The sequence below is a fragment of the Phoenix dactylifera genome, chromosome 7 (assembly GCF_009389715.1).
Source record: "Phoenix dactylifera cultivar Barhee BC4 chromosome 7, palm_55x_up_171113_PBpolish2nd_filt_p, whole genome shotgun sequence".
NCBI classification, from domain to species: domain Eukaryota; kingdom Viridiplantae; phylum Streptophyta; class Magnoliopsida; order Arecales; family Arecaceae; genus Phoenix; species Phoenix dactylifera.
Genome location: NC_052398.1, coordinates 971,593 through 998,831, shown reverse-complemented (window position 1 = coordinate 998,831; position 27,239 = coordinate 971,593). Strand labels below are relative to the sequence as shown.

Here is a 27,239-nt window from a genome sequence, read left to right as displayed (position 1 = left end):
GATTCCTCTCCCATCACTCCGCCAAAAGCCTTTCCAAAAACCCTTCTCGCCTTCCCCCTCCCCGTTCTCCGCTGCGGCCCGGCCATGGCGGCCGCCTCTCGATCCCTCGCCGGCATGGAGGTTCCCATCGCCGGAAGCGAAAAGGTCCGATGGATCGATCTCATCGTCCCTTCCTCCTCCTCCATGCCGTCTCCTCCTCAGCTCCCTTCGTCCCAGCCCTCCGCCCCTACGGCCTTCCGGAACGCCGCTTCTTGTCACGTTATCCCTGGAGATCCTCCGGCCTATCTCATCTGGTAACCCTTCTTCTTCTCTTCTAATGTTCTCCCTCCTCTTTATTGGTTTCTTGATTTGATTTCAGTTCGCTCCACTGTCTTTGATTCTTTTTCAACGTATACCGTCATTTGTGCTGTAATGCCTATTACCTTATTACCTTATGGAATCTTTTTTTTTTTTAATTAATTGATTCCATCTTTGTAGGATCGCCTCTAAGTTCTTGATAGCTTCTTTTCAGTCTTTTTTTTTTGTTTGGCTGCAACCTAAAACCTAACATGTTTTTGCTAGCTTATGGACTCTATTTTTGATTAAAACCAATTGTTTCATCTTGGTAAGACGACCTTTACGGGCCATTCCCGTGAGCACCCAGTTGTTAGACGGAGAATTATTTTTCTTGCAGATTTCTTGAATCTGGGCCTTATTTTACTATCCATTGAAGTTGGCAAGTTTGCTTGCTCTTTTCTTGAATTTGTCCACATCCGAAATCTTGACCTAATTTCTAGTGCTAAATTTGGTTCCAAGAGAAGCACTTGATCCTCCTTTAGAAAGCTAACAGTATCGATCTCAGGTAAGAAATTTACTCTAGCTGCTATGGGATCTCGCGTGCATCCTCTATTCGAATCTAGGGTTGCGAAACACCACTTTATACTACTTGAGCTGGTGCATAGATAAACTTACTTTCTAACATTGGACGTCTTCGGGTGAAGAAAAGTCAATTTGTATGCCTGGAATCAAGAAGAGTCTGGAGAAAAGTAAATAAAAATACCAAAGAAGGTAGGGTAGTCGTCCCATCAGTCTGGGGCTGATCATATATCAGTTCAGTGTTTCCATCCAATATGAAGTCAACTACAGCCAGAAATTATCATTGTTTTCTTTTTCATTATTTTCATCCAAATCCTTTTGTTACGTTCCTTCTCCTTTCCGACACTTCAACCCATATTTTTTTCGCCAGGGCCATTCTTGTCCATGCTGTACGCACACAGATCCCTGTAAACATATAGACCCTCCTGTATGTTTTTTTGATCAGTGCAACTCCTAGACTTCTTGTAACATGCTCGGTTGTGATTCTACCTTCCATAATTTTACCACACGTGTATGCCATCTTTATAACCATATTCCTCAGCTGGTACAGTAAAGCTGGTCTCTCTGTTGCGTTATAAACTTTATTTCAGATACGTGGTTGTACAAAGATGTGACGATGATGTTACACAAAAAAGGCAGGACCTATATTCTTTTTTCCATTCTAATTTCTGACTTTCCCTTATTCTTCTTTCCCTGCTTTTGTCAATAGTGCAATCACATCAGAATCTTAACACACTTGCTTAGCAGCAAAACTTTTTATTCTGATTTGGCCTTGGCCTTCTATAAGATGCATGTGTTATACCATTTGATATTTTCCTTCTTTGGATTTTAAAACTTAAATTCAAACTTCCCAGGAGGCTTCATAAGAATCTTCCAAATGTCCTTGAGGTGGTTGAGCTTTTTCCACATAAAGAATTTCCTGAGACCGGACTGCACCTTGTATTTCAGGACGCACTCTGTCCCTTTGCCTTTTTATGCAAAAATGAGGTTAGTTCAGTGTTGATTCTGAAGTACATATATTCCAAGCATGTAGTCTTATGGGAACTTTTCTTGGAACAGTCTTCTTTTTATCTATTATATATTTTATGCCCTGGGGTAGCTTAAAATTTTTTTCTCCAGATTCAGAGCGGAGCAGGAAATGGTTACTTGCTTTATGCACTGACAGTTTCAGGAGTTGCTTATCTTTTCAACTTGAGAAGTCCATTATCTTATATATCTGGTTCCACCTTCCCTCAGAATGAGCTTGTAGAGTTTAATGTTCAAACTCATGTACAAATTGGAAACATTACAGCGGTAACAGCAGCGCCAGGATGCATAGTAATTGGGCGACAAGATGGATCAATTGGCTGCTACCAACTTGGAATACTAGATCCAAGTGCACCAGGTTTAACTTGAATTCTGGGATTATATTGTATATATCACTAAGCCTTTTTTATTCATGCTTGTCTGAATCTAATGCACTTTCTTTGCCAATATGTTTCTTGTAATTTGCTCATTGCTTGTGAAAACCTTCTTCTCTGCTAATATAGGTTTCATGAATGAGCTTCGTGATGATGTTGGGATTGGTCGCTTATGGAATCTTGTGTCAAGGTATTTCTTTTAGCATACAAATTGTTACCACTTGGGAAATGCTTAAGTCCTTTTCCTTTCGGGGGAAGGGGAGGAGTTGAGTTAGAACAATTTATGAGAGTGATACTTAGCTACCATTTCTTAATTATGAAACAGGCTTTTATTTGTCTAGAAGCATGGAGGGATGAGGAATGATTTTTTTTTTTTTCTTTTCAGAAGATAAGCGTCTTGCAGTTCTCTCTAGCAAAATCAGATACATTGTTCTTTTTTTTTAATGCAAATATTGAAAGATGGCACTTGAACTATCCAAAGGACCGAAAAGTCACCCTTAAGCTGAAAAAGTCATGGAAGCTAAGACCAAACTTAATAAAAGAGGATGGTGAAGCAAGACTTGCACATCGACCAAATGCTGGCAGTCTTTTCAATTGTAGTGGCGGAAAGATTTTATCTATTGTTAAACATGGTTTTTGTCACCTTCATGAATACCTCTCACTATAGGTTGATCTGTGTGAAGGTCTCATTGGTGAATAAAACCATTGAGAGGTGCTTCCTAGAAGAAACAGGGTGACTTGTTGTTTTTATTTATTTATTTATTTTGTTAAATTAGTTGGTAAAGTGATGCTGCCGGTACCGAACCGGTATAGTATGGTACGTTCATTACTATCCTGTTTGGGCTAGTGCATTGTACCTTGCTAAAAACTTTGGCCATCATTTATGTTGCGCCGTACACAAAAAAAGTAGTCATCTAAGTTGTGAATAAGCTAGATGTATAGGAGATTTCTTTTTAATGTTTCATTTTGGGCTTTCATTATGGGGAGACCTTACTTTCATAGTCTTTTTCGATATCGTTTGAGGGTGGTGTTGCTCGTCCTTCTTTCTCATTCACTTCCAGTAAAGGTTACATGTGCTTTCACTATCAGTATTTTCCAGCAGCTAAGTGATTATTCTCATTTAAAAAAAAAATATTTGAAATTCCTCATATGCTAACTTTGGAGAAATGACTGATTTTGGTAGCCATGGAAGGACTCAAAGAAATGTCAACAAGCTTTTATCTCTTTCTAAATGAAGCCTTAGTGTTAGGGATGCTAAAATGGACCTAAATTGTACTTATGCTTCTGTTTGCAATTTTGCATTGAATTCCTGTTTAGTTTGGTAAAATAATGGATGACTGGGTGGTGTAAATTAGACACACTAAATAAACTTATCTAAATGCACCTTCAGATGTGTTAGTAAGTTCTAATTAAGCTGGAATCAGGAAAATTTAAGATGCTGAGATCATTAATGGCACTATTTAATTATTTGATCCTGCTGTGTCTGGTGCCTTTGATCTTTCTGTAATATTGAATTCAGCGATGGAGATAAATTACATAGACATGGTTTTTCAATTTTTCTTAATTAATTTACCATGATAAAAGAATTTTTGGTCCTTGATATGTTGATTAAAGATGATGACATTTAGTAGGCATTAATATCTATCAGGATGCATCACCTTCTGCATGGTCTCTCCGGCACTTTGGCTCTATTTCCTTTTGTGTTGCCATATTCCATAGCTGGTGCTATATATTTTATTTCTGCCCATTTTTCCATTGCATATTTCATTTTATTACTTTTTATATGCATGGTTTATGTTTTTCGTTTTTCTTTTTAACATTTTGGGGCTTAAGTTGGTATAACTCTAGAATCTACCTTATATCTTCTGCTGCTATTGTGTTTCTTATGCCTTGTTCTTTGTTTTATATGTTTATCCTCCTTTATTTTTTTATCCCAGAGTTTTGTTTTCATAACAAACATTTGCAGGGGAAAGGTTATTGGGGCTGTGCAAGATATGGTGATATCTGGAATTTGTGGAAGAAAATTGCTATTTGTTCTTCATTTGGATGGAATCTTGCGTGTATGGGATCTTGTTAGTCGCATGAAGATTATCAGTGATAATGTTAGCTCAAGTGAACTGGAAGGCAACTTCTGCTACTCCTTTTCCTATACAATTTATTATAACGCATGGCCCATCAGCTCCTTAATAATTATTTGAAGTGCTTTTTGGATCATATATATACTCAAAAATTTCAAACTGTTTCTATTGGAGACCATCATGTATACACATTTCTAACTTTGAAGTATTTGAGATCAGGATCTGAAATTAAAGCATGGTGTAAATCTACTGTTTCTTATGTATGCTTGAAATTTAATTTGGTTATAGCGCTAATGCATGATTTCATTTCAGACTACTAATTTACACTTATATTCACTTTTCTGTCCTTTTTATATTTCTATCTGACATTTTACATTTTTTTTTGTTGGAAGTGATGTTTGACCTTTTGCTTTCCCTTCCAGAACCAATGCATCTTTTTTTCACCTCATAAGATTATTATACAGAAAGGAATTTTTTGTGTTGATTTTGATCTGTTTTTGTGAAGGGTCTTTGTCCATGTATGTGGTATTTCTTTTTTCTTCATGCAGGCAACATCCAGATGCCAATTGTCTTGTGAAAAATATTTCCTTTTGTAACATTTAATTGCGATTTGTTACTTTATTAGATTCGATGTTTTTTAACATCACTTCTTGTATACATAATTTCTAATATTTATATATATTTGTACGGTTATTCTTGCTGAATATTATTTGTTGGAATTATCAATGCTGTTACTATTTCTCTTGTCTATTTCTTACTATCTATCTATTACTTTTTAATTATGCACTTTTACATATTGTTTTCTAGATAAAGAAATTTCAATATGTTCCTTATTAGAATCATCTTTACTGAAAACATTACACACTCCATTTGTAAATTTTATGAGGTAAAGGGCTCTTCAGTTAAGTGTAAATTTTCCTACTTGTAGTCTTCAATGCACCCTAAAGTAGATGAAATAATTAATTTTATGGATGTGAAAGGTAAAGAAAATGAAATAAGTTTCAGTCCTATATGACTCTGGTGACAAGAGCATAGTTTTTCTTTTTTGTTGATCGAGTGGCTTGATGAAGAACCAGCCATGATTTTGTATTTAATCTTATGATCCTTATGAGACTGAATCAGTGTATACTCGCACAATGCTGTTATCATTTGGATGCAATACATCATGATTTTTGTATCTGGTTTGCAAAGTGTTGTATCATGTTCAATATCAACCTCTTTAAAATTTTTGAAGGTGATAATTATTATATCTTACTCTGGAAAAAAGGTTTTCTGTCTCCTGCAAAATATATTGCCATTGAAATTCGGTGTTTGATGAGTTGTGTGCATTGACGTCGAGTGTTGTGCAACAATAATTTGGACTCGTGATGCTAAGCAAATGTTATGTTTTACTTGTTCTGGGGACACTTTGCTTGCTTTTGTTAATCATCTCTTCTGTTTTTCTGTTAATTTCAGGATCTAATCCCTCCAGGTTATGTGTTGGTGATGCCAATCATGATACAAACCTAATTTGTTTGGCAATTTTACATGAAGGCATTTTGGTACGTTCGCTGTAGATTTATCATCCACAGTTATAAGGTTATGCTTATCTACAGAAAATGCATTATTTTCTATTTTGTTTATCATTTCATTTCTTTTTGTTTTTTAGTTTGTCTTCAGTTATGATCATCAATTATAATATGCTTCCATTATAATATTGGATATCATTAGGCAAGATAGTTACTACAGATATTTGGTAACATATTATCTGTTGTTTTGAAATAAACAGTGTTTATGTGCTATGGGCCCATGTTGTGGTTCACAGTTCAAGATCAAGTAGACATATGGCTTTCATCAAATGTATTAGTTCAAGTTACCCTAATATATGTAATTTAGTTGGTGTATGATTTTCATTTGGCCTCCATGTAAAGAAGCAGGTCAATCTCAAATTTGATCCCAAATCTGGTAATATGGTTACCATGTTCTAACTTATGTGAATTTCTTCTATTCCTTAGAAATGTGATTAATTATATTATCTTTAGAAATGCGAACAAATGAATAAAAGATCAAAGACAGAAGCTATTTGAACAGAGCTTTCTTGATTAAGCAATTGACAACATGTTGCCAACAGTAATGAGATGTTGGAATCTTGTCCAAATCTGGTAATATGGTTACCATGTTCTAACTTATGTGAATTTCTTCTATTCCTTAGAAATGTGATTAATTATATTATCTTTAGAAATGCGAACAAACGAATAAAAGATCAAAGACAGAAGCTATTTGAACAGAGCTTTCTTGATTAAGCAATTGACAACATGTTGCCAACAGTAATGAGATGTTGGAATCTTGTCAGCATGCTGTGTTTCTCCTATGAGGAAGAAATTGAAAAAAATCATGAAGATTTCAAATAAAATCTGATTACATAAGAATTTTGAGACACATGGAAGAGTTCCAAAAATTAAGCGTGCACTACAAGCATATTTTTACATTAATGGTATAATAAAATAAAGCATGGTCAAAGAAAAGGGAGATAAAAGGTGTATCATGAGTGTCTATTTACCACTCTTATTTCCCTTATAAACTAGCCACCAATAGCATCCAAATAAGCTTAAATGGCTCTCAATTTAAGTCCTAGAAAAGAATTATTTAAAACTATATTCAATAAATAGCATCTGAAATTGTGTACTCTAACTTAAACTAACTGGCTTTACCACTTTCTAGCATAATTCGTCATTATGGCAACCCTTAATTAAGGCTTCCTATGGTTCGATTGTCACTCTGTCAAAATCTCAAACAATCTCTAGGCCTCTAGGTTATCAATGTATACACCGAAAGCGGCTAAATCTATCATTACTAGAAATCTGTCATTACTGACAGCAAAAGAAAGTTTGCTATGAAAAGTTGGGAATTTTTTTCTTTAATTAAATCTGAGAGTAGTTAACATATGGGCTTTCAACCCATAAAAATTTGGGTTTAAAATTCTATGTCTATCCTGCGTAAAAAGAATTTCTAATTCAGCCTTCAGGTATTCTACCCTGCAGAACATCTACTCCAAAATAAATATAAAATAATCTCATAGAAAGAGAATTAAATATCAAATTAAAAGTTCTATATGTTGATCAAATATGCAAAAGTTATGGTAAAAATCAAACTCCAGGGTAACCAACACAAGGATTTAATTGAATACATTCACCATTACCTACAATATGTTACAATTTAATTTCTACTTTGAGATTTCTAATGGCTGAACCCCCCTTCTAAAAAAAATTTAGAAGAATAATCTCGTAATAAGTTATGTGACAATGCACACATTAATTAGTCAAGCCTTCTACAAGATTTTCTTTTTCCAAAAACCAAGATTTTGTCCTTCATATCCTTTGCAACCCTTTTTTTCTTCTCTCAGTAGTCGAGCATTCCTTCCCTTTTCTTTTCCAATGCAACACAAACAAAAATAGGGTCTTCTAGGATTTCTCCAAGTCTAAAATTTGAGGAAATATTAAAAATTTTAGGTCGGGTTCAATGATAACTGCCAACCTGTTATTACCTGCTATAATGGGTCTGCACAGCAGGCCTAACGTCAAAAATTCATAATTTGGTCATTTATGTCCAAATATGCCAAAACTAGCACCCCTTTCAGAGCTTTCGAAGTCTGGTTTCATATAAAACTGGTTTCACTCAAAAATTCTGCACGTTTTTTGAGTGATGGTCGGTCAAAGCTTGCTGGGTTGAATCCTTAGGTATTAGCCTGTTCTACTAAATCTTAAGTTCTAGTCTAATGCTACTAGTTCTTATTAATCCCGACAAAAGCAAAATTAAATACATTAAATAAGAATATATATAAATAAAATAAAATAAATAAAATATAATATTAAATTTAGGAATGTATGGGGTGTCACATTTCTGGTTCTTGTTATTACACAAAACTATGCTGTAAGTTCCATTATTTCTCTTATTATTTGTTTTTTTCTTTTTTTCCAAATAAGATTGGAAAAGTAAACTCTATTGTATTTCAAGCATTGGGTGTATTATGTTCTTATGATAATTGGAGTGGTTAATCTATTATTAGGGTTGTTTAGAAATAAACTTTTCCCATCATTAACTAAACCGATATGCTATTTCTGGCACTTGTTTGAATATGAACTATGGAAATAACTAACCAGCTCATATTTGAAGGTATCTGATAGGAAGATGGTCGCTTTGCATCATTTCGGTTTTAGTGCTGGAGAAAAGGTCTTGTTATCGCCAGAGCCTGCGATGCAGAATATCCACTTGGAGGAGGTAAACATGACCTATGTGCATTTTTTTGTTCCACTAATCTTGTAGATGGTTGATAATAATTTCGCATCTGCTATTAATTGGAGGGCTTTAGTTGATGGTTGATATGAGGAGGATCAAAGAGGTCATTTGTTTTGACCCCTCATCCTTAGGAGAAAAGGTTTTATCAGTCTGTGAGCAAGGCCCGAAAAACCGGGTGTAGCAATGTATGTATTGTGCCATGCCGCCCATGTCAGCACACCATGAGTCAATATTGGGGGTGTCCATTGTAGGCGGCCGATAGATGACTGCTGCACTGCTCTTTCTGCTTTCTAAAACACTTCCATAAAAATATCCATTTAGAATCAACCTGAAAGTGAATGTTACATGCACGGTTAGTTATCCTTGTAAATTGGTTAGGATTCCTTGTGATATTGTCAAGAAAGATATTGGCATTTGTTTTGAATTAACCGGAAGATGTGGAAGCCTTAGGAACTTCACTATCTTTCTTTCCCTTTTAACCTTTTGAGTACAATTTTTTGAAGCCAAAGCAAATTTAACTTCGTAAAATGGAAGACCTTTTCAACTCCAAATCCCTAATTTTAGAGCTGCTAAAATTTTTGAGGAATGTTTTGTGATTTTTGGGAATTGTTTGGTCAGTGATGGCTCTCGACATTCTTCCCTGTTTACTGTATTGTTTGTCATTTTTTGGACCCTTTGTCTCACCTTTAATTCTTTTTTAAGTTGCCAAGCTATGAATAAATCATACTAACTTTTATTTAGATGGTTTCTAAGGTCAACATTTCCCTAGGATCTACTCAAGTCAGTGGCCAAAGTTCATAGGTAAATATGTTTATTGTTTGGGTTGCAAATTTGAAAATCTAACCCTATGTTTTTCATAATCATTTTTATTAGTTCTGGTTTTTGAGATAAGTGAATGTATATGTGAAGTTGGTTTTGTGCCGAGAGTAGTGGTTATCTACTTTATAGTTGCCAAGTCGGGAAATTAGTGCAAGAAATGATACGAGAAACGAGAGAGGGAGTTGGTTAAAAATTTATACTATTCAGAAACATAAAACATCTATATAAAATTATTAAAATTATTCGTATATTCAGTATAAGAAATAAGAAACATATCTTATAAAGCTTAGCAAAACATTAAAAATCTCTACTCATTACCCATATGCTTTTTTTTTTCAAAAAAAGGCAGAAAGGGTGAATATTTTTATTTTTTCTTCTTTTTTTGTGGAGCCTAGTATGTAATTTTTTGAGGCATGAAGTTGTGGCTTCACTTATATTAGCATTAGTATATTACTTTTAAGTAAAAATAGTTTTGGATTTATAAGACTTCTAATTGAAGAAGTAAAATTGAACAAGAGTCATGTGCAGAAACTTGTGGGACAGTGGGATCGAGGCACATGGGGAAGAGATAAAAAAGAAAGTCACATAACCTTTTCTTGTTTCTCATCCTTTCTCATCTGGTGGGATACCTCATTGGCAATTTTGAAAATGCGAATTTTGTGTTTTTTAAAATGCACTTGGCACTTGTTTCTTAGTTCAGTTTCCCGGGAAACCCCTCTTTGAGTAGGAAAAGTGCTTTTACTGGTATCAATGGTCTGCTAGATAGTAGACACTAAAGTTGTTTGCTGTTAATTAAAAACAATATCCTGCTTCCACTTTATTAAATGGTCTAGCCTGACTTTGGAATTTGGATGTTGCTGCATACTTGTCATCAGGGAAAACTCATTGACTGGAAACTCCATTCCAGCAAACTCTGGATACTTAAGGATGATGGATCAATGCTGTATGATCTATCTTATTTTGATTATAACGTGTAAGTATGATTGCTGTCCTACTATCTCTTGCATCTTTTCCTTTTTTTTTTCCTTTTTGCAGGTGCTGCATTCGCATCATTTGTCCTATAGATTAGGCTCTCTCTTTCTCTTATCATTTGCAAGTTGTTAATTTTGATTATTCTCTTGAACAATGCTGCCCTAAATGCCTTGCATGATTTTTTCCTACCAAAAGATGCCTTAATATGATGTTCATATATGTATATATATAAACATAGTAAAGCCTGAAAAAAATAATCATTGATCTAATGGTCTTTATTAATTAATAATTTTGTATCTCAGAATGAAGGTGGTTGTTTGGCTGGCTATTAAGATTTAAAAGGAAGGTTTGCCGCTGTAAAGTCAGACCTTCCATCCAGAAATTCACTTCTTCCTCGTTGTTTTCTTTTTCCCACCATCTAATGAGGTCTGATTAAATGCTGCTGTTCAATCATTTAATCGATACTTATTAGATATTTCTTGGAAGGTGATGCCCATTTTGTATTTGAAGATTTAACTGCATAAAATGTGATCATAGATAAGATCTTAGACTTAAGTCATATCTGATCATAATATTGAATAGCATTAACTTTTACTTCTTGGAAAGCAATATCTTAGTGAATGGACTATGCAGCAGTTCATGTTGGTCTTCAAAGGCTTGTATCAGCCTCCTTGTTTCATTGTTAAGATGTCCTTATGCACCTGAAGGACCTATAAAATGCAAGTCAAAAAAAAAATGAAGTTAGTATTTCTCATCATAGTATCTTCTGTTTATGTCCTCTCTGATATAAGAGTTGATCATTTTTTAATTGGGACTTCAAATATGGATACATACACTGATCTGCACCCAAAGAGATGGTTATATAGAAGAAGGTATTTGTCCTAAATTCCTTTTTAGGCTTAGTGTAAGGTAAAACCATAGCAGTTTCTTTAATTCCAAATTACTTTTTTAATTCTATTTTTTCTTTACGCATTTCATCAATTACCATCTTAGCTCGCTGAAGCCAATTAAATGAGGTATACCTTGTTGGTTATGGTAAATTACTCATATGCTTTTAATTTCCCTTTTTTGAGTTGTGTTGCATGAATTTGTTGCCTAACTGTGTGTTACTTTAGTGGTCGTAGTAGGAGAAAGGAAGGCTCAGTTTATATTTGTCCGTCCTGATTTTTTTCCTTTTCTTTTCCTTTTTATTTTTCTTTTTTCCAAGGGAACACACAGGTACTTATAATTTGCAAGAAGACTTTGTCGCTGACCAACTATTTCAAAGTTCCGAACATGCTTTAGACGACTTAATATGGACCAACAGTTCTATTTTTTCTTCAATTAAGGTATCAATTTTTTCTTTTTTGGGTTTAAGTTTTCTGCCATTCGAATTCCATGATGGATGTAAGTAGCTCCAGTGGTGCTTGTATGGGTTGATTTTTGGAAGCAGAACATTGGAATGGTGTTGGAAGAAGGAAAAGAATTTCATATCTGAATGTTAAGATTAGGAATTACAGAACTATTTTCTATCCTTGATCTTCTAATTGGTTCCCTAACCTGCTTTTAACCTTGTTCTTCTATTCTCATTAGGAATTGTTATTACTTTTCAACTTCTTTCACTCCAATCGTCAGTTATTTCTTCCTTTACAGCTTCATGGTGCACTTAAGTGGAATTGTTCCTTTCTCAGCAATGCATGATACGTGATCCTGATATTATTACAAAAAGAATGGGTATCATTGTACAAAGTGATACAGTATATCTCATTAAATGCTCTGAAATATCTCCCAGTTCTTCAAGTCCTTGTGAAAATGCTGATTGTTTATTTTTAGTTCAATGTCAGAGTTCACATTGCATGTTATGTTCTTTGTGGAGTTGCCTTTATTTCCTTGCTAAGCCAGGTTTGATTCTCTTGCTTACCTGCTGAGCTCTTCTCAGCTCAATTTGCTTCATTCACACACACCCAATTCACATTATTAATCCACTAAGCTAAGTACAGAAGTTTGAGAATCCTAGGGCCATGTAGCCAAACACCACAAATCTGACTTTATTTGAGTGATAAACAAATGCTCAGGGGATGTTGATTTTGGAATATTTTGGATATTTGATTTTTTTTATCAGCTCATTGATAATGTTCTCTATATCAAGCCCAAGAGAGTGGTGCTTAGAGTCTTTTTGTGTCACTTGATTTCTTATACACTCTCAAGTCATGTATGATCTAGAGACTACTTTTGCTCAGGTGTTGCTGGACTTGTCAAGCAGTGACCCTGCAATAGTTAAGAGGTGGCTGAAGGCTGTTGGCACAGTTAAGGGGAACATGTAGCTTGAGGAAAGAGAATGCATCAAGAGAATAGAGAAAACTGAGGTTGCATCAATAGGTGGACGATTATAGTGCTCGGAGTTTTTTTGGAGGTTGAATCAGGTTGACATTGTAGTCACTAGAGTGAGAACAGGGTGTAGCTGGAGGACTGAAAAACAGTAAGTGTCATGATTGAAGTGGACAAAGAGAGGGAATAGGGAGTGAAATAGTTGGCATGAGGAAAAGGTGAAATTGGGCTTTGAGCACCAACATAACTGTTCTTGTTTGGAGTATCAGTTTAAAATTTATCATAGATCCTTCGAAACAAACTTGAATTTACAGATCCCTTGCTAAAGAAAGTTAAATTTGCAGCAGTGGCTTAATAATTTATTGTAACATGATATAATGATCAAGATAATCTATTTCTATCATCAACACCTCATTTCATGTTCGTGTTCACATGTTTAGGGTAAATTAAGGTATTGGATAAAATAACTATTCATACCTTTTATTTTTTGTTATCTGTGATGTTTCTTTTTATTTGAGGACCCCTGTTGCTACTTTGCATGCATATTTACTTGCAAGTTGCAACCTTGAGAACCTTACACTTTTGCAGGATCGAACTGCCTATTTTATCTCGTCAATATTTTTGCGGAGGTTACTCCAACCTGGGGTGTATCATAGTTCTGCTCTACGTGCAACAATTTTGGAGCATAAGAAGTACCTATCTGACCATGAATTTAAGTCTCTTACTGTGGCTGGATTGAAAAAAGAGATTTTTACAATTATTGAAGGCGAGGTAAAACTCTATAAATATTTCCTGCTTTAGTGTGCAATCTTCTTCCTGATCAATAACTCCTTCCTTTTTGAAATCAGGGAGCTACTTTGAATTCTAGTTCAGCCGTTTATCACTGGAAGAGTTTTTGTTCATGTTTCTTTGGCCACTGGTGTCAAAACAGTATGCCATACGGGTTGCTTCTCGATTCTTCAAATGATGTAATTGGTTTAATCAGGAAGAGCTCAATTTCTCTATTCCGTTCTTTGGAAGGCGCCGAACACATTATTTATGGTTGGATTCAAGATTTAAGTTTGCACCTGTTTAAGTTTTGGATTGGTCATTCATTTAAATCTAGCTGTAGATTATTTAATACTTTACTGATCTGTTATTTGTTGCTACCATCTTTCAGGTTCTTCTGATGAATTTCAAAACCTAAAATGTTCTGGGATGATTTTGCCAGATAGTGACATTGATTCTGAAACCCTTTTTGAAGCACTTAGATGTATGAGTCATATCAATCACCAATTAGGCAGAGCTGCTACTGCTATATTTTATGAATCTCTTGTCAGTCCTATTGTTCCATCTGATGATATCATTTGCCAGTTATTGAAGATACTGGAAACTGGGTACAGTCCATCATTGGCAACATCTCTAAAATCGCAAATTGGAGTTGATGCTACTTGGGAGAAGCAGCAGATGGCTCACAAAAGTCAAAGAAAGTTTGCAGTTGAGATGTTGTTGTCTCTTCATAGTTTGCGTACAAAAGCTACTAACTGGTCTGGAGTTTTAAATGTCATAGAAAAATACTTGAAGTATCTGACCCCGCATAAAAGCACCCAAAATTTTGATTCCAAAGGAATTTACAATATCATCTCTTCTGTATTAGTTCTAACTACCTCCCAAGTTGCAAGAGCGATGTTTGAGTCAGCTTTTGATGTACTTCTGCTTCTGGGGTATCTGGTCAATGTCTGTGGACAGGTATCTAAAACAAGCAAAAGACAAATTATTCTAGTAGCTTGATATGTAACAAAATTTACAACTTGTTGCGATATTATAACAAGCATGTTTGACTGTAGACTAGCAGCTAAGAACTGCAGGCACATGCATTCTCACTATAAGTACTAGCCTTTTCTTTTTGAACAAATAAATTCTAAGGGTTGGCACTTGGCAGGCTATTTAGAGTTTTATTTCGGAGTTCCATACCATTCTGACATGCTTTGTGAGATTTATATATTGGATACAGTTTTTGTTTCTTTCTGTGTCATTTTATTATCGGACGTCTTTTAGGTACCCTTAATCTGAATACAATGTGTCTGATTAATTATCTATCCACTGTAAATTTACTTCATGATTTCTTTGCTTTGATCTCTCCATCTCATTCAACCTTATATTGAATTTTATAAGGAGCTGGCATAATTTTCTAAATCTTATTGCTTGACCATTTAATTTCTAATTATCCAAGGTTGTTTTCTATTTTGGCTGTTTCTAGTTCCATCATATCATGAAAAAGAATTTAACAGCTAAGTTTTTGTCAGTATTTACTAAGCACATACTGTCCACATATTTGGCCTTGCAGGTGTATATGATGCAAACTGATGTTGCTCGCATAAAACTTAAATTAATTCCACTGATTCAGGAAATACTTATGCAATGGCTTATTCTCCATTTTATGACAATTACACCAACTACTCCACCAACAGTGGAGGATTTCAGCTCTCGTCTTTCTTCATTAAATATAGGTACATGCTTCTATCCTTGCATCCTGTGTCATTGGTGTTAGTTGAGCATGTTACACACTTATCTTTTTTTGAATATGGATTTTCCACAAGTTACCATAAATAGCAAAAAACGTAGATGACAATGACTTTGGTCTGTAGCAAGGGGAAAATTTTGGTTTTGCACTTTGTAGATTTGAAATGCTCTAATTTCAAAATCAGAACTGGATGGAACAATTGTAGTATTACATTTTAATACATGATTTATGATTGGATATTGTAATAAATTTATTTTTTTGATGTGGATATGATGCTGGATGTCAGCTTGATTTTACTGGTACTGGCGATGGTATCCTGAGCAAGGTTTTCATGAATATGCGCCTGCTGTCTATTTTGTTTGATTAACCTAAATCTCATCAGATCTTTATACTCTTGCTTCAATACCTGAGAATTACTGCATATAAAGAAAGAAATAGACGTTCTTGCAATGCAGTATGTGGGTTCCTTGTTATTTATAATTTCTAAGGACCATAACGGTTCAACTTGATTGTCTTGAAAATCTCAGCCTATTCTTCTATTTTTTCCCCTTCTTAATTCTTTGAATCATATTCTCATTTAGTTGATACTTCACGACATGTAATTTCCCCCCACAAGTCAAGATTAGCTGTTAGCTAATCCAAGTTGCCACCATGATGCACCTCTTTCTTACCAGCCTGGTCAACTGCAAATGTACAGTTCATAGGGAACACATTGTAATATAATATGAAACGAGCTTTCTACAACTAATCCTTGCAATACTTGTAGAAAGTTGGTCTTATTTTCTTAGATGATCAGCCTGAAAAGTAAAGGAAGACATCCAGATCAATGCCAAGGAATTCTGAATGTGAAAACACAAAAAGAAAATACACCATTTTGGGAATCTTGAGGTGTGTAGAAGCCTGCTACTTCAATAGGAAGAAAACACAACTGAAAAATTTTGTACATTTTTGTGTAGGCTGTATCCTTGCTCATTATGATTGTGCACTAGTCACTAATTACTCATGGATCAAGTTAAGTTTCATTAGAACCTATTGATAATTATTCAACCTGTTTGTTTGCCGATTCTGTTCTATATTTGCTGAACAATATTTGTCAAGTCTAATAATGTGGAAACTTAGAATTACAGTATGAAACCGATAATTGTCATGAAAATTAGTTGCATTTGAGTGTACTACAGAACCAAAGTACTTTGTTATTATTATTATTTTTTCAAAGATAAAATTTCAAATTGTAATTCTAGACAACTAGGTTTAGTAGCAAATGAAAATTAATAAAACCCCTTAAACATGTAATTAGAAATTTATATTTTGTTGAGAATTTATCCAAGTTCATGATTTCTTTCAATTTTTCCTAAAAAAATATTCTTTCACCTTGTTATTTTTAATTATCCATTTTGAACTTTATTTTAGCAACAAAACAACTATAAAATATCAATTTTAAAATATAATATTTCAAATTAAGAAAATGAGTAAGATCATGTTTTGGAAAAATTCAAAACTTCTAAATGCAGCTTTTGTTTCAGCCATCTGGTTGCATGCTTTCTTGTACATATATGATAAATGACTTGCCTTCAAATGCATTGGACTCTAAAATATTCTTTTGAGCTTCTCTAAACCTGCAAGGCTCATGAAACACTGATTTTTACACAAGTGTAAACATTCTGACAGTCCTGTTATTTGAGTTGAAAAGCAGCTCCTCTAATCTCTCTCTCTCTCTCTCTCTCTCTCTCTGTGCGCACACGCGCACGCACACACACGCACACATTGTTTCCCCATAAAAGCCCAGTGTAGCAAATAACTTCTATAGAGTGTACAAGTGCATGTTGTAATGCTTTAAATTCTAACTGTTCCGACTTGTTAAAAGATCCTGGACTTTATCGTTCTCCTATTTGATCATGCTTCAATTTCCTTTAATATATGTTGACTGTGATTTTTTTTGCTTAGTTTTAGAGGTTTACTTTTGTTTTCTCAGTTACAATAAGACGTTTACTTTTCATGGTCATAGGTAACAAAACTGATAAAAGATCTTTGGATGGAAAGCTTGGTTCATCTGATTTTACATTGGCTTGTTTGCTGGATTTCCCATGCTTCTCTGAAGGAGAAGACTTTCTTTATTCAAAATCTTTTCCTAATCCGAGCAAATTAATTCACTTAGTACAAAAATTCAGCAGTTTGGTTGTATGGGGCAAGACTGGTGAAGAATTTCCTTTTTCCTCAAAACCTACACTTGAGCTAGCATCACTTCTACTTTGCCATGGCCAATATGAAGCTGCTGAGGTAGCTGTTTCTTTGGTTATTAGATGTTCATTTTTTAATTTTAGTGGCTTCTGTGGTTTCTAATCTGTGTTGTTTTCCTTTTGCTTCCCTTTATCAAGAATCTTTTTCTTATTATTGATGCCCACTTAAGTAGTAGAAAGTCATCCCAAAATGCTCAAAGTACTGATGGTGAATGGTGTGCGCGCCTTCATCTTCTGGGATATTGCCTTCTTGTGCGGGCAAAAGGCAGGCTTCATGGAACCCTTAAAGAGCAGAAAATAAGTGAATCCATCCGTTGTTTTTTCAGGTATCTCGTGTCGTGTATGCTATGAGAATTTTTTTTGGTTAGCATTCATTTTATTCTATTTCCACACAACCACTTTCATTCACCTTTTCTTTCTTTCTTCTTTCTTTTTTGCCTTTTTTTAACTTCTTTTTAACATTGAAGAATTTTCTAAACTTACTAGGAATTGTAAATCATAGAAATCATCTTGTGTTTGTAGTCGGTGCTATCTTTCTTCCCTGGTCCATATTCCATATTCATCTTTCTACTTTCTGGGACAAAATTGGTCACAATCTTAGAAAAAATCACTTATATGTTGGTTACTTTGCTTTGTTAGCTTCTATTTAAATTGTACAATGCAATAGACCTGCCGTTATGATGTCATGTGACTAATGCATGATAACTGAGCGAATTTGAATTACTACCTTATAGAATGTAATTTATCATAAATTTGAGCTCTTAATATCAGTGGTGAGAATAGCAGAGGATGTCAAGTCCCTTTGCCCATCCTTCTCCTAGGTGTTATTTATCAAAATGCTCATATTTTCAATTTATTTACCTATTCTGTACAACTTTTCGAAACGCATCACATTATTCATTGTCTCTTGTTTTCCATTTATATCTTGACCCAGAGCTGCATCTGGACAGGGAGCACCACAATCTTTGCAAAATCTCTCTTTTGAAACTGGCCTCCAATATTCTGGTAACTTTTCTCCTTTTAGATATCGTTGATGCTTAAAACATTTGTTTTAGTAGTTTGATCCCGCTATATAATTTTCTTTTATCAGGAGAACATGGATCTATAGCAGTCTGGAGACTTCATTATTATCAATGGGCAATGCAGATTTTTGAGCAATATGGTGTCAATGAAGGAGCTTGTCAGTTTGCTCTTGCTGCTCTTGAGCAAGTGGATGTTGTTCTTAATTTGAGTGATGGTAACAATGATGACGACCTCCTTCCTGAACCTGCAACTACAATTCGGGGACGGCTATGGGCGAATGTCTTTAAATTCACCTTAGATATGAAGCAATATGGAGATGCCTATTGTGCCATAATCTCGAATCCAGACGAGGATAGCAAATACATATGCCTGAGGCGTTTTGTTATTGTTCTTTGCGAACTTGGCGAAGCTAAGGTTATCCTGTTCTCTTATCATTCTACTTTTTGCTGTACATATCATTCTTGTTATCTTTGCCATTGGTTGATAGATAATAAAACATTTGATCCCCCCACCTCCCGAAAAAAGAAAATAAGAGAAACAAGAATCATATACTAGCCCAAGAAATCGACCATGATGAGGCCTAATAAACGTTGCATGTTTATCTATGTAGAGAATCTGTGGATCTAAGAAGCATCATGAGTGGTGAACTGGGACTTGGGGTCATACCCCTATTCTCAGCAAGAGATTCCGTGTTTAAGTCTTGGGTGGTGCTTCCCCAAGTACTAGGGCTTAGATAATTTTATTGCAGGTGGATCTCCCTTTTTCTCAAAAAAAGCACCATGAGTGCATATAACAGTAAAAATATCCTTTTTTTTTTCTTACAAGCCATACTTAGGCGATGATTTTTCTTCATTTCAGAGATTACATAGCCAAATCCATCCAATTCGTTGTAAAAATCCTTATGGGTTTAAGTAGTTTGGATCACAATTGCTTGACATCCATTAAATTTCATCCATCATGTTCTTCATCTAAAAATAATGTATTGGTCAACAGTTGATGTTTGATAACATCAGAGTTAGCTGTAATTAGGAATGTTAGGCTAATGAGGATTCATAAATCCAGCTAGACAGCTCCAAATTGTAGGGGCCAAGCTTCATGATTTTGGTTATAGTTATCAATCAACTTCTGCAGATTGTTTTGACAAGCCTATGAGGTTCCTTTTTCCCAACTTTTCATTGATATTATTCATTTTTTAATTTTATTCAGTAAACTTCATCATTTCATGATTTTTATGATTATTGTGGTATCCTTTCTTTACTTGAGCACATCTTCTATTTTGGCCGGTTTCCTTCTGTTTCCTTGAGTGGAAGGGCGCATTTGTAGTCTGGAATCAAATGCTTTGACCTCTAAGTTGGGATCACTTTAGAACTTCCTAAGGGCCATGTGGAAAGTACTACTGCAGCTTGGGTGGGTTGGGTTGGGTTTAGGGCTAACCCCAACCAAACCCAACCTCAATCTCCTAAGCAAGTCCAACACGACCTTAGTTTGAATTTCTCCAACCCAACCTAACGGTCGCAACCCATCTCCATCTTAAGCAAAATTTGGATTTGGTTGGGTTAGTGTTAGGTTAGATTGGATTGGTTTAGGTTCATGGAGGAATTCTAGGACTAAGAAAATGTTTCTGACATTCCTATTTGGTTGATATCATTTTGGGGTGTGATCACAATTAGGCATATATTTACGCAATTCTGTAACTCAACAGAGCTAGAGATATTGTTAAATGAAACACACAAGTATGCTATATAAAAACATAAACAAATACATGTTGTGTTTAACTAACTACAGAGTTGGGTTCAAGCTCATTAGTAACTCACTCCAAATTTGCAAAATCTTGGCCCATCCCAACCCAACAAGTTGTGGTTGGGCTGGTTGGGTTTGGGTTGAGCCCAACTGGAGTTCCAATGCTTGTGAAAAGCATGGTTGTTTGCAGTACATTTTTTCCCATGGCAGTTACTGCTATGCACGTTTATCTATACCTGGTTTAAACTCTACGATTTCCTTACTTCTAGATGTTGGGTACTCGTATCACATTTTTGTCTTTCGCAATTCACACCTCAATTTCTTGCCTTTCGTTGCTGACAAAAATCTGTTCATTTGCCACGTGCATTTCACACTCTCCCAATTTTTTAAATTCTAGTCAATGTGATTGATATAACAAAATTTATGGCATTTGTGTGAAATAATCTTGTATGATGAAACATATGGCATTTTCACATGTATGGGTCTATTTGAAAGTTGAACCATATTAGTATGCAGTTCCTTTAACACTGGTAAATGCCTTTCTAAGGGGGTCAAAATTTTTTGGGCCCTTGCTTGATACTTTCTGATTTCACACAGGTTCTTTGTGATGGCAAGCTGCCATTTGTGGGATTCGCAGAAAAAGTAGAGCAGGAGCTTGTTTGGAAGGTGAAGCCTGGTCTCATTAGGTTTCAATTTAACCGAAGTTCGCTATTTTTCTACAAAAAATTCTGTAGATATAATTTACGATGAACCATACATTGACTTTATAGGCTGAACGCTCAGATATTTCTGCAAGGCCAAATCTATACAAACTGCTTTATGCTTTTGAAGTGCATCGAAACAACTGGAGAAAGGCTGCTAGTTACATGTACCGATACTCTGTGAGATTGAAGAAAGAAGCAACCTTGGATGGAAGACACCTGCTTTCTTCAGCATTACAAGAGAGGCTACAAGCATTGGCTGCTGCAATCAATGCTCTGCAACTTGTTGATCACGCTTATGCTTGGATTGACTCTCAATATGGTGATAACTTTACTCATGATCAAGGTTCCCCAAATAAAAAGCCTAGAAATGTCCTGACAGCAAATTGTAAGTGTTGAATTCTTTAAGCTGTTAAGAAATTAGAATCATGTTATCCACATCCTTCAACAAGAAAAAATAATTGAATCTCTATTTCATTTAGCTGCTTCTGTTGATGGTGCTCCTCAGTCTTGGGGGCTGCAATACTGTGTTGATATTGAAATGCTTGAAAAGGAGCATGTGCTAACATCAGCGCAATATCTGCTTGCTCTTGTGAATGATAAGTTCAAGTTTTCTGGTAATTGACACTACTAGTTGAAATTGATTATCAATTGTAACAGTCATAGTTCAATTCTGCTGGAAGCTTGTTACAGCAATTATCTTATGCTCGTGGGCGGAAATCCTGTTATACAGCACTGTTTTCTTCTTTACAGGAACCCAAGCACTGGGAAATTTGGTGGATGTTCTGATCCAGGAAAATATATATGACATGGCTTTTACGATAATAGTCAAATTTTGGAAGGGTTCCGGACTAAAAAGGTACAGTAATACTAATTTCAGAATATCATTTTTAACTCTAATTATATTGGACTCATGTGACAACCAAATTTATTTCAGGGAATTGGAACGGGCCTTTGTTGCTATCTCACAGAAATGCTGTCCAAATAGAGCAGGCTCCTCTGTTATAGGGTGAGCTCAAATCTGTTACTTTTTATGTTCTACATGCCAGATTACTTTGCTGGTTTCTATGCAGCAAGTGGCTGGTGGCATGCTTGCTGAAGGGATTACATTTGTTGATTTCAGGAGCAATGTAAAAGCCAGCAACCTTCTGCTGCCATCTTCTGAGGATGACACATATGCTGATGGAAAGCTAAATTCTAGTCCTGTAATTCATCAATTCAAGGGAAATGGCCAGTGGGAAACACTTGAAGTCTATCTTGTATGTACAAAAAATTAAATGCTTTCTTCTGCCCGAAGTTTATAAAATGCTTTAGACATTGCAATGCATATGTTATGACCTTTGGTCTGTTTCATGAAAATGAGACCCATGGGTGGAGGTACCAAGTGTTACTGTACCTCATTTCTTCTCAAGTTCAAAATAACCTTCCTGAAGGAGTGTTTCCCAACTCTTCTTACGTTGTAAAATCTATCATTGAGCATCTGTAGTTTCACATGAAGTTCCTCTTGAGGGCACACGACAGTGGCATCAATTTTACAAGAAACCTTAAACTGTATAATGCAGACATTTTCTTCTTGCAGAGAATCGAACTAATATTTACAACTTCATCTATTATATACATTCTTTCAACAAAAAGTACCGAAGCTGCAACTTTTTGTGAGCACACATCTTATATCTTTCCCTGAAATGGATGTTAATGAACTCCTAAAGTTTTATATGTTGACATCAAATGCCTCCATTATGATAAGAAGATACCCAAACATCACCTTTTGGTTTTTCACATGAATTTGGCTTAAGAGTATGTTGATTATATCAGTGAAAGTTACAGCACATTTTGGATTCTCTTAGCACTCACGAAGGACATATCGACTTACTAGTGTTAGCCAAATGTTTGAAGAAAAACTTTGGTTCCCCAAGTAGTTATATTTGTGTCCCAGAACCTTGCATAATAGTGTTTTCATGTTCGTTATTTCTGTAAAAGTTTGGTGGTGCTGAAGCATTTTGTTATTTTATTTTGTAGCTAAGGTAATTCTCAGAGAATTACGTGATCCGACATTTCCATAATTTTTTTTTTCTCTCTGGAGGGTTTTTATTAATCGGTTATGGTTGCATAAGCAACAGTTTTCAGCATTTGGTGAGCAAATAGTGACTCCTAAACTGACTTTTTGTGCTCTGTAATGTTAGTGTGTTAACTCTATAGTACGGTGCAAGCATTGGGAGCAAAGAACTTTGTATTGCTCCTCTCATCCTGCTGCTTCTTGAGTTCTTGTCTGAAATAAAAATACCTCTTGATTTTACTCCAAATTTCAACATTATATATTTGCACTTGCCTCACCCCAATAATAAAAGAATGCAGTTATTGTTTCACAGTGTATGTGTATAATTAGAAGATGTTTTACACTTAATCATATGACTGTTGGGATCTCCATGGGTAAGTTTAAAATCAAAATGTAATATTGACTATTTTTATTAATGTCAAGGGCAAGCCTTTGGCATTCATGGAGTTGTCCGTCTGGATCAAAGTAATAAATAAAACCATATTAAGCATCGTATTTCCTTTTTGAGTCACAATTTTGTAGGGTCTAAGAAAATTCGGCCTTTACAACATTGAGCATTTGATTCTTGTTTCCATACATACTGTTGAGGCTAGCAGTAAGCTTTTCTTATGTTTTGATTTTACAGCTTTATTGTCATCTGGAGTTGAACTGTCTACACTATTAAAATTTGATCACCTCTGTTGTAGCTTGTACTTTAGGCTACTTGTAGTTACATGCAGAGTATGTAATTATTCCATATAATTTTTATGTGTGTGTGCAGTCAAAAGAAATACCTTTACATCTTGTTGGTTATTTCTGCTATCACAGGAGAAATACAGAAAGTTGCATTCAAGATTGCCGGTGACTGTTGCTGAAACACTTCTATATACTGATCCTCAGATTGAGCTGCCTCTTTGGTTGGTTCATATGTTCAAGGTGATACTGTTAATTGTAATCTTGAATTTACTTCTAGTTTATGGCCAGTTGTGAGTTCATGGGAATTGCTTCTAAACATGATGCGGTTGCTCCCCTACCCTGTTCTGCCAACATACTATTTTGTTTCTTTTATGTGAATTGCTTCTTTAAGTTCTACTTTTTTGTGGCTCATAAACATCCATTTCAAAAGCCCAGTCATCCTTTCGATGTGTACACCTGATGTTTGTCTATGATTCTCACTGATATATTCTGAATTCACATACAGCGCCTAATTCCAGGTGGATGTTTTTTTGTTTGCATTACTCCCTGTGCATATGTAGCTTGATCCAATGATACAAGATAACCGACTTTGAAATGTACTAGGGTGGACGGAGGGCAATGTCCTGGGGGATGACTGGCCAGGAAGCAGATGCAGCAACCTTATTCAGACTCTATGTGGATTATGGTCGACATGCTGAAGCTACAAACTTGTTGCTCGAGTACCTAGAATCCTTTGCATCTTTGGTAAGTTAGCGTACCAAATTTCTCCCACCATTTGGTCCTTGGCTGAATGCTCCTCAGTTGATAATCATCATTTATACAATGATTTTCAGAGACCAGCCGATGTAGTCAATCGAAAAAAGATGTCGGCGATTTGGTTTCCTTACACAACAATTGAACGGCTGTGGTCCCAGCTTGAGGAGTTGCAGAGTGCAGGTCACATGGTTGAGCAATGTGACAAACTAAAAAGATTGTTGCGTGGAGCTTTGAAGAGCCACCTAAAACAGGTAGAGGTTTTTTGAGCCATAACGTTTGGGTCTCTCTGTCTTTTGATATGGCTACTGATTTGTTTGGATCTCCTTGGCGCACAGGTGGAGATGGACTCGGAGGATGCGCTATCCTCTGCAGCTGGAGAAGAAACACAGAATTCCAGCAGCTAGGTGCGGTGGAAGTAGTCTCGAATTTATTGTTGTTTGTGGACTTGTATTTAATCTAGTTGCTGTTAATATGGGCACCAGTACTTCTTATGTTATTTACCTGTTGTTTTGCTGGACTGATTGGAAGTATTTTTCCCAACAGAAACCTGATGACCTGTAATGGAATGGGGTCTTGCTTCTGGCTGATGACTGATGCTGATTTTGAACCCATGTGTCGCTAATGGATGATGTTATGATGGCAGTTACAATGATCTCGGTCTGTCTTCTCGCTCTATGAGCACAATTTAAAATGGAATGGTAGTAAAACGTTGGCTTGCCATTTTGAAAAAAAGTATAAATCGATTTTTGTTTGTCAATTAAATTTGAATATGTATTCATGACACAAGAAATGGTATCGCAAAGAACTCGACTCTCTGAGGCGCCTATAACTGGAGGCTAGCACTCTTCAATTTAAAGCGGTAGGGTTTAATTTTTATTAAACTAGTCCATCGCCATCACCCCCCTCCCCTTTTTAAGACGAAGATGCAGAAAACGGTTGGGTGACAATAGAAATCAGGGGCTAGTCTCGATCGCAGAAGACCAGCTTCGCACCCTTGAGGCAGAGACCCTGCTCACCGAGCCCCTCCACCACCTTCCCGTAGCTGTACCTAAGGGGCATCACACGCAGCATGCGGTGGAACTCCCTGATGCAATCCCCACGCCTCTTCCGGTGGTCCGCTCTGGCGCTCAATCCCACCCGTGTGATCTCTCTTTCCCTCTCTTGCTCTTTCACTGCATCACCATGACGGTCGTCGCTGCTGCTGCTGCTGCTGTTTCCGCTGTTCCGGGGGTCGCCCCAGTCTCTGACCCTCCTGCCCTCCACCAGCACGGTGACGGGCCCCGCCCTGCCCTCCGCGGCCATGGCCATGGCGACAACGAAGTTCATGAGGATGTCCTCGCAGTTGCGCTGGCGGTCCACCAATCGCCGCGCCTCGGCTAAGCGGGTCCAGCAGCTGTAGCGGTGGAGGTAGTCGGTTCCGAGGATCATGAACTTGGTGAGCACGATCGAGTAGCGGTCCGGGTGGATGGTGTAGATCCAGGTCCGGCGTGCCAGGTCCAGGTCGTGGGACCGCGCGAAGAAGCCCACCAGGCTGTGCTCGTGGGACCTCCACACCGCGAAGGCCAAGGCCAGGGACCGGTGGTCGACCTCCACGTCGTCGTCGCAGACGGCCACGGCACGCGTGCGGATGGCGGCGCGCGGCAGGAACCGGGCGTTGAGAGACGGGGACGGGTCGCGGACGAGGGTGACTTTGGAGGAGGAGGAGAGGAGGGGCGAGAGCACGTGGGAAGGTGTTGAAGGGTTGCCCCACAGGATGATGACCGCGGCGACGGAGGGGAGAGAGGCGTAGCCGGCTGCGAGGGAGCGCAGGAGCGGGAGGCGGCGCTCCGAATAGCCGCTGATGAGGACGGTGAGCTGGTCCGGCCGAAAGGTCAGCGGGTCCGGCAGGGATCGGGGATCGCAGGCGTCCTCTGAGGATGCGGCAGTGGTGCCGGAGAGAAGGGAGAACACTAAGAAGAAAGAGAAGAAGGAAAGGAGGTGTTTTCGCCGCTGCATCGCGGCGGCCGAAGGCGGAGGAGGCACGCGGACCGGGTGTGAGTTTCGGCGATGGGAGGGGACCAAGAAAGGTTTTCTTTCTGTCCTCTTTGGGTGGAGTCAACGGATCGGGGTCCTTGGATCGAGCAGTATGGGTGGTTTCAGATTGGATTCTAACCGCTCGTTAGGGATCAAGATTTGTCCAAAAAAGAAAAAAGTAGGTCCATTCACTCTCACTCGGAGGGTTGGCAAAAAGTAGACGATCGCAACGATGGTGGTGATGGTAGGCCCCATCAGGCACACCGAAACTCCCCCAACGTCCACGGGTGGAGATGGGGAGGGAGGGGCGGCGGTTTGGAATCCGACCAGGGCAGTGACTCTAGACCGTTGGTTGCGGTATTCCCGTTCATCATCAGGGTTCCAAGTCAGGCAACGGTAGCAGGAGCGTGGAGGGGCAACAAGGGAGGCGAAGCGGGGCATTTTTATTCATTCCCTGTTCATTAGATGGGATCCGAAAAACAAACTTTTTCATGCTGATCCATAACTTGATTCTTTTTGATAAGTTACTTTAACCTTTTTTTCATGAGATAGAGAGTTTCACCAACCCAATTGTTAGAGACGGATTCCTAAACTGCTATTTTTTCTGCTACATATAAAAATTATTTTTTTAATATTATTTTTTTTGGTTTTAAGAAATCGGATATTATTTTGTTTTTACACCAAACGAATGATCTTATTAGAGTTGAGATAGGGTGTCTCTGCCTCAACCTCTTATATTCTCAACTTAATCTTTGGATGATCTTCTTAATTATACGACTGTATATGCTGTGGGTAATCCCGTGGGCGGGACATCACCCAAACCCGTTTG

The 27,239-nt window shown here is 36.9% G+C and overlaps 2 protein-coding genes across 3 annotated transcripts; one reads left to right on the top strand and one right to left on the bottom strand.

The window, feature by feature from the left end:
- LOC103715534 (nuclear pore complex protein NUP160) lies at positions 1-25,212 on the top strand. Of its 2 annotated transcripts, XM_008803193.4 has the most exons (28): positions 1-293; positions 1,710-1,842; positions 1,975-2,239; positions 2,385-2,445; positions 4,222-4,379; positions 5,789-5,874; positions 8,486-8,590; positions 10,303-10,400; positions 11,607-11,727; positions 13,295-13,477; positions 13,555-13,747; positions 13,866-14,434; positions 15,033-15,195; positions 17,215-17,486; positions 17,585-17,772; positions 18,381-18,451; positions 18,537-18,883; positions 20,807-20,875; positions 20,980-21,298; positions 21,393-21,527; positions 21,664-21,769; positions 21,848-21,919; positions 22,034-22,169; positions 23,774-23,881; positions 24,245-24,385; positions 24,475-24,648; positions 24,733-24,801; positions 24,941-25,212. In XM_008803193.4, the coding sequence occupies exons 1-27, from the start codon at positions 85-87 to the stop codon at positions 24,799-24,801; spliced, it is 4,551 nt and encodes a 1,516-aa protein (XP_008801415.2). In that variant the 5' UTR covers positions 1-84; the 3' UTR covers positions 24,941-25,212. The 2 variants fall into 2 exon arrangements, with proteins under 2 accessions (XP_008801415.2, XP_026663659.2); XM_026807858.2 differs by having other exon boundaries at positions 24,733-25,180.
- Positions 25,213-27,239, bottom strand: LOC103715533 (glycosyltransferase family protein 64 C3). Its single transcript, XM_008803192.4, has one exon. It carries the CDS (start codon positions 26,390-26,392, stop codon positions 25,358-25,360), a length of 1,035 nt encoding a protein of 344 aa, XP_008801414.2. The 5' UTR covers positions 26,393-27,239; the 3' UTR covers positions 25,213-25,357.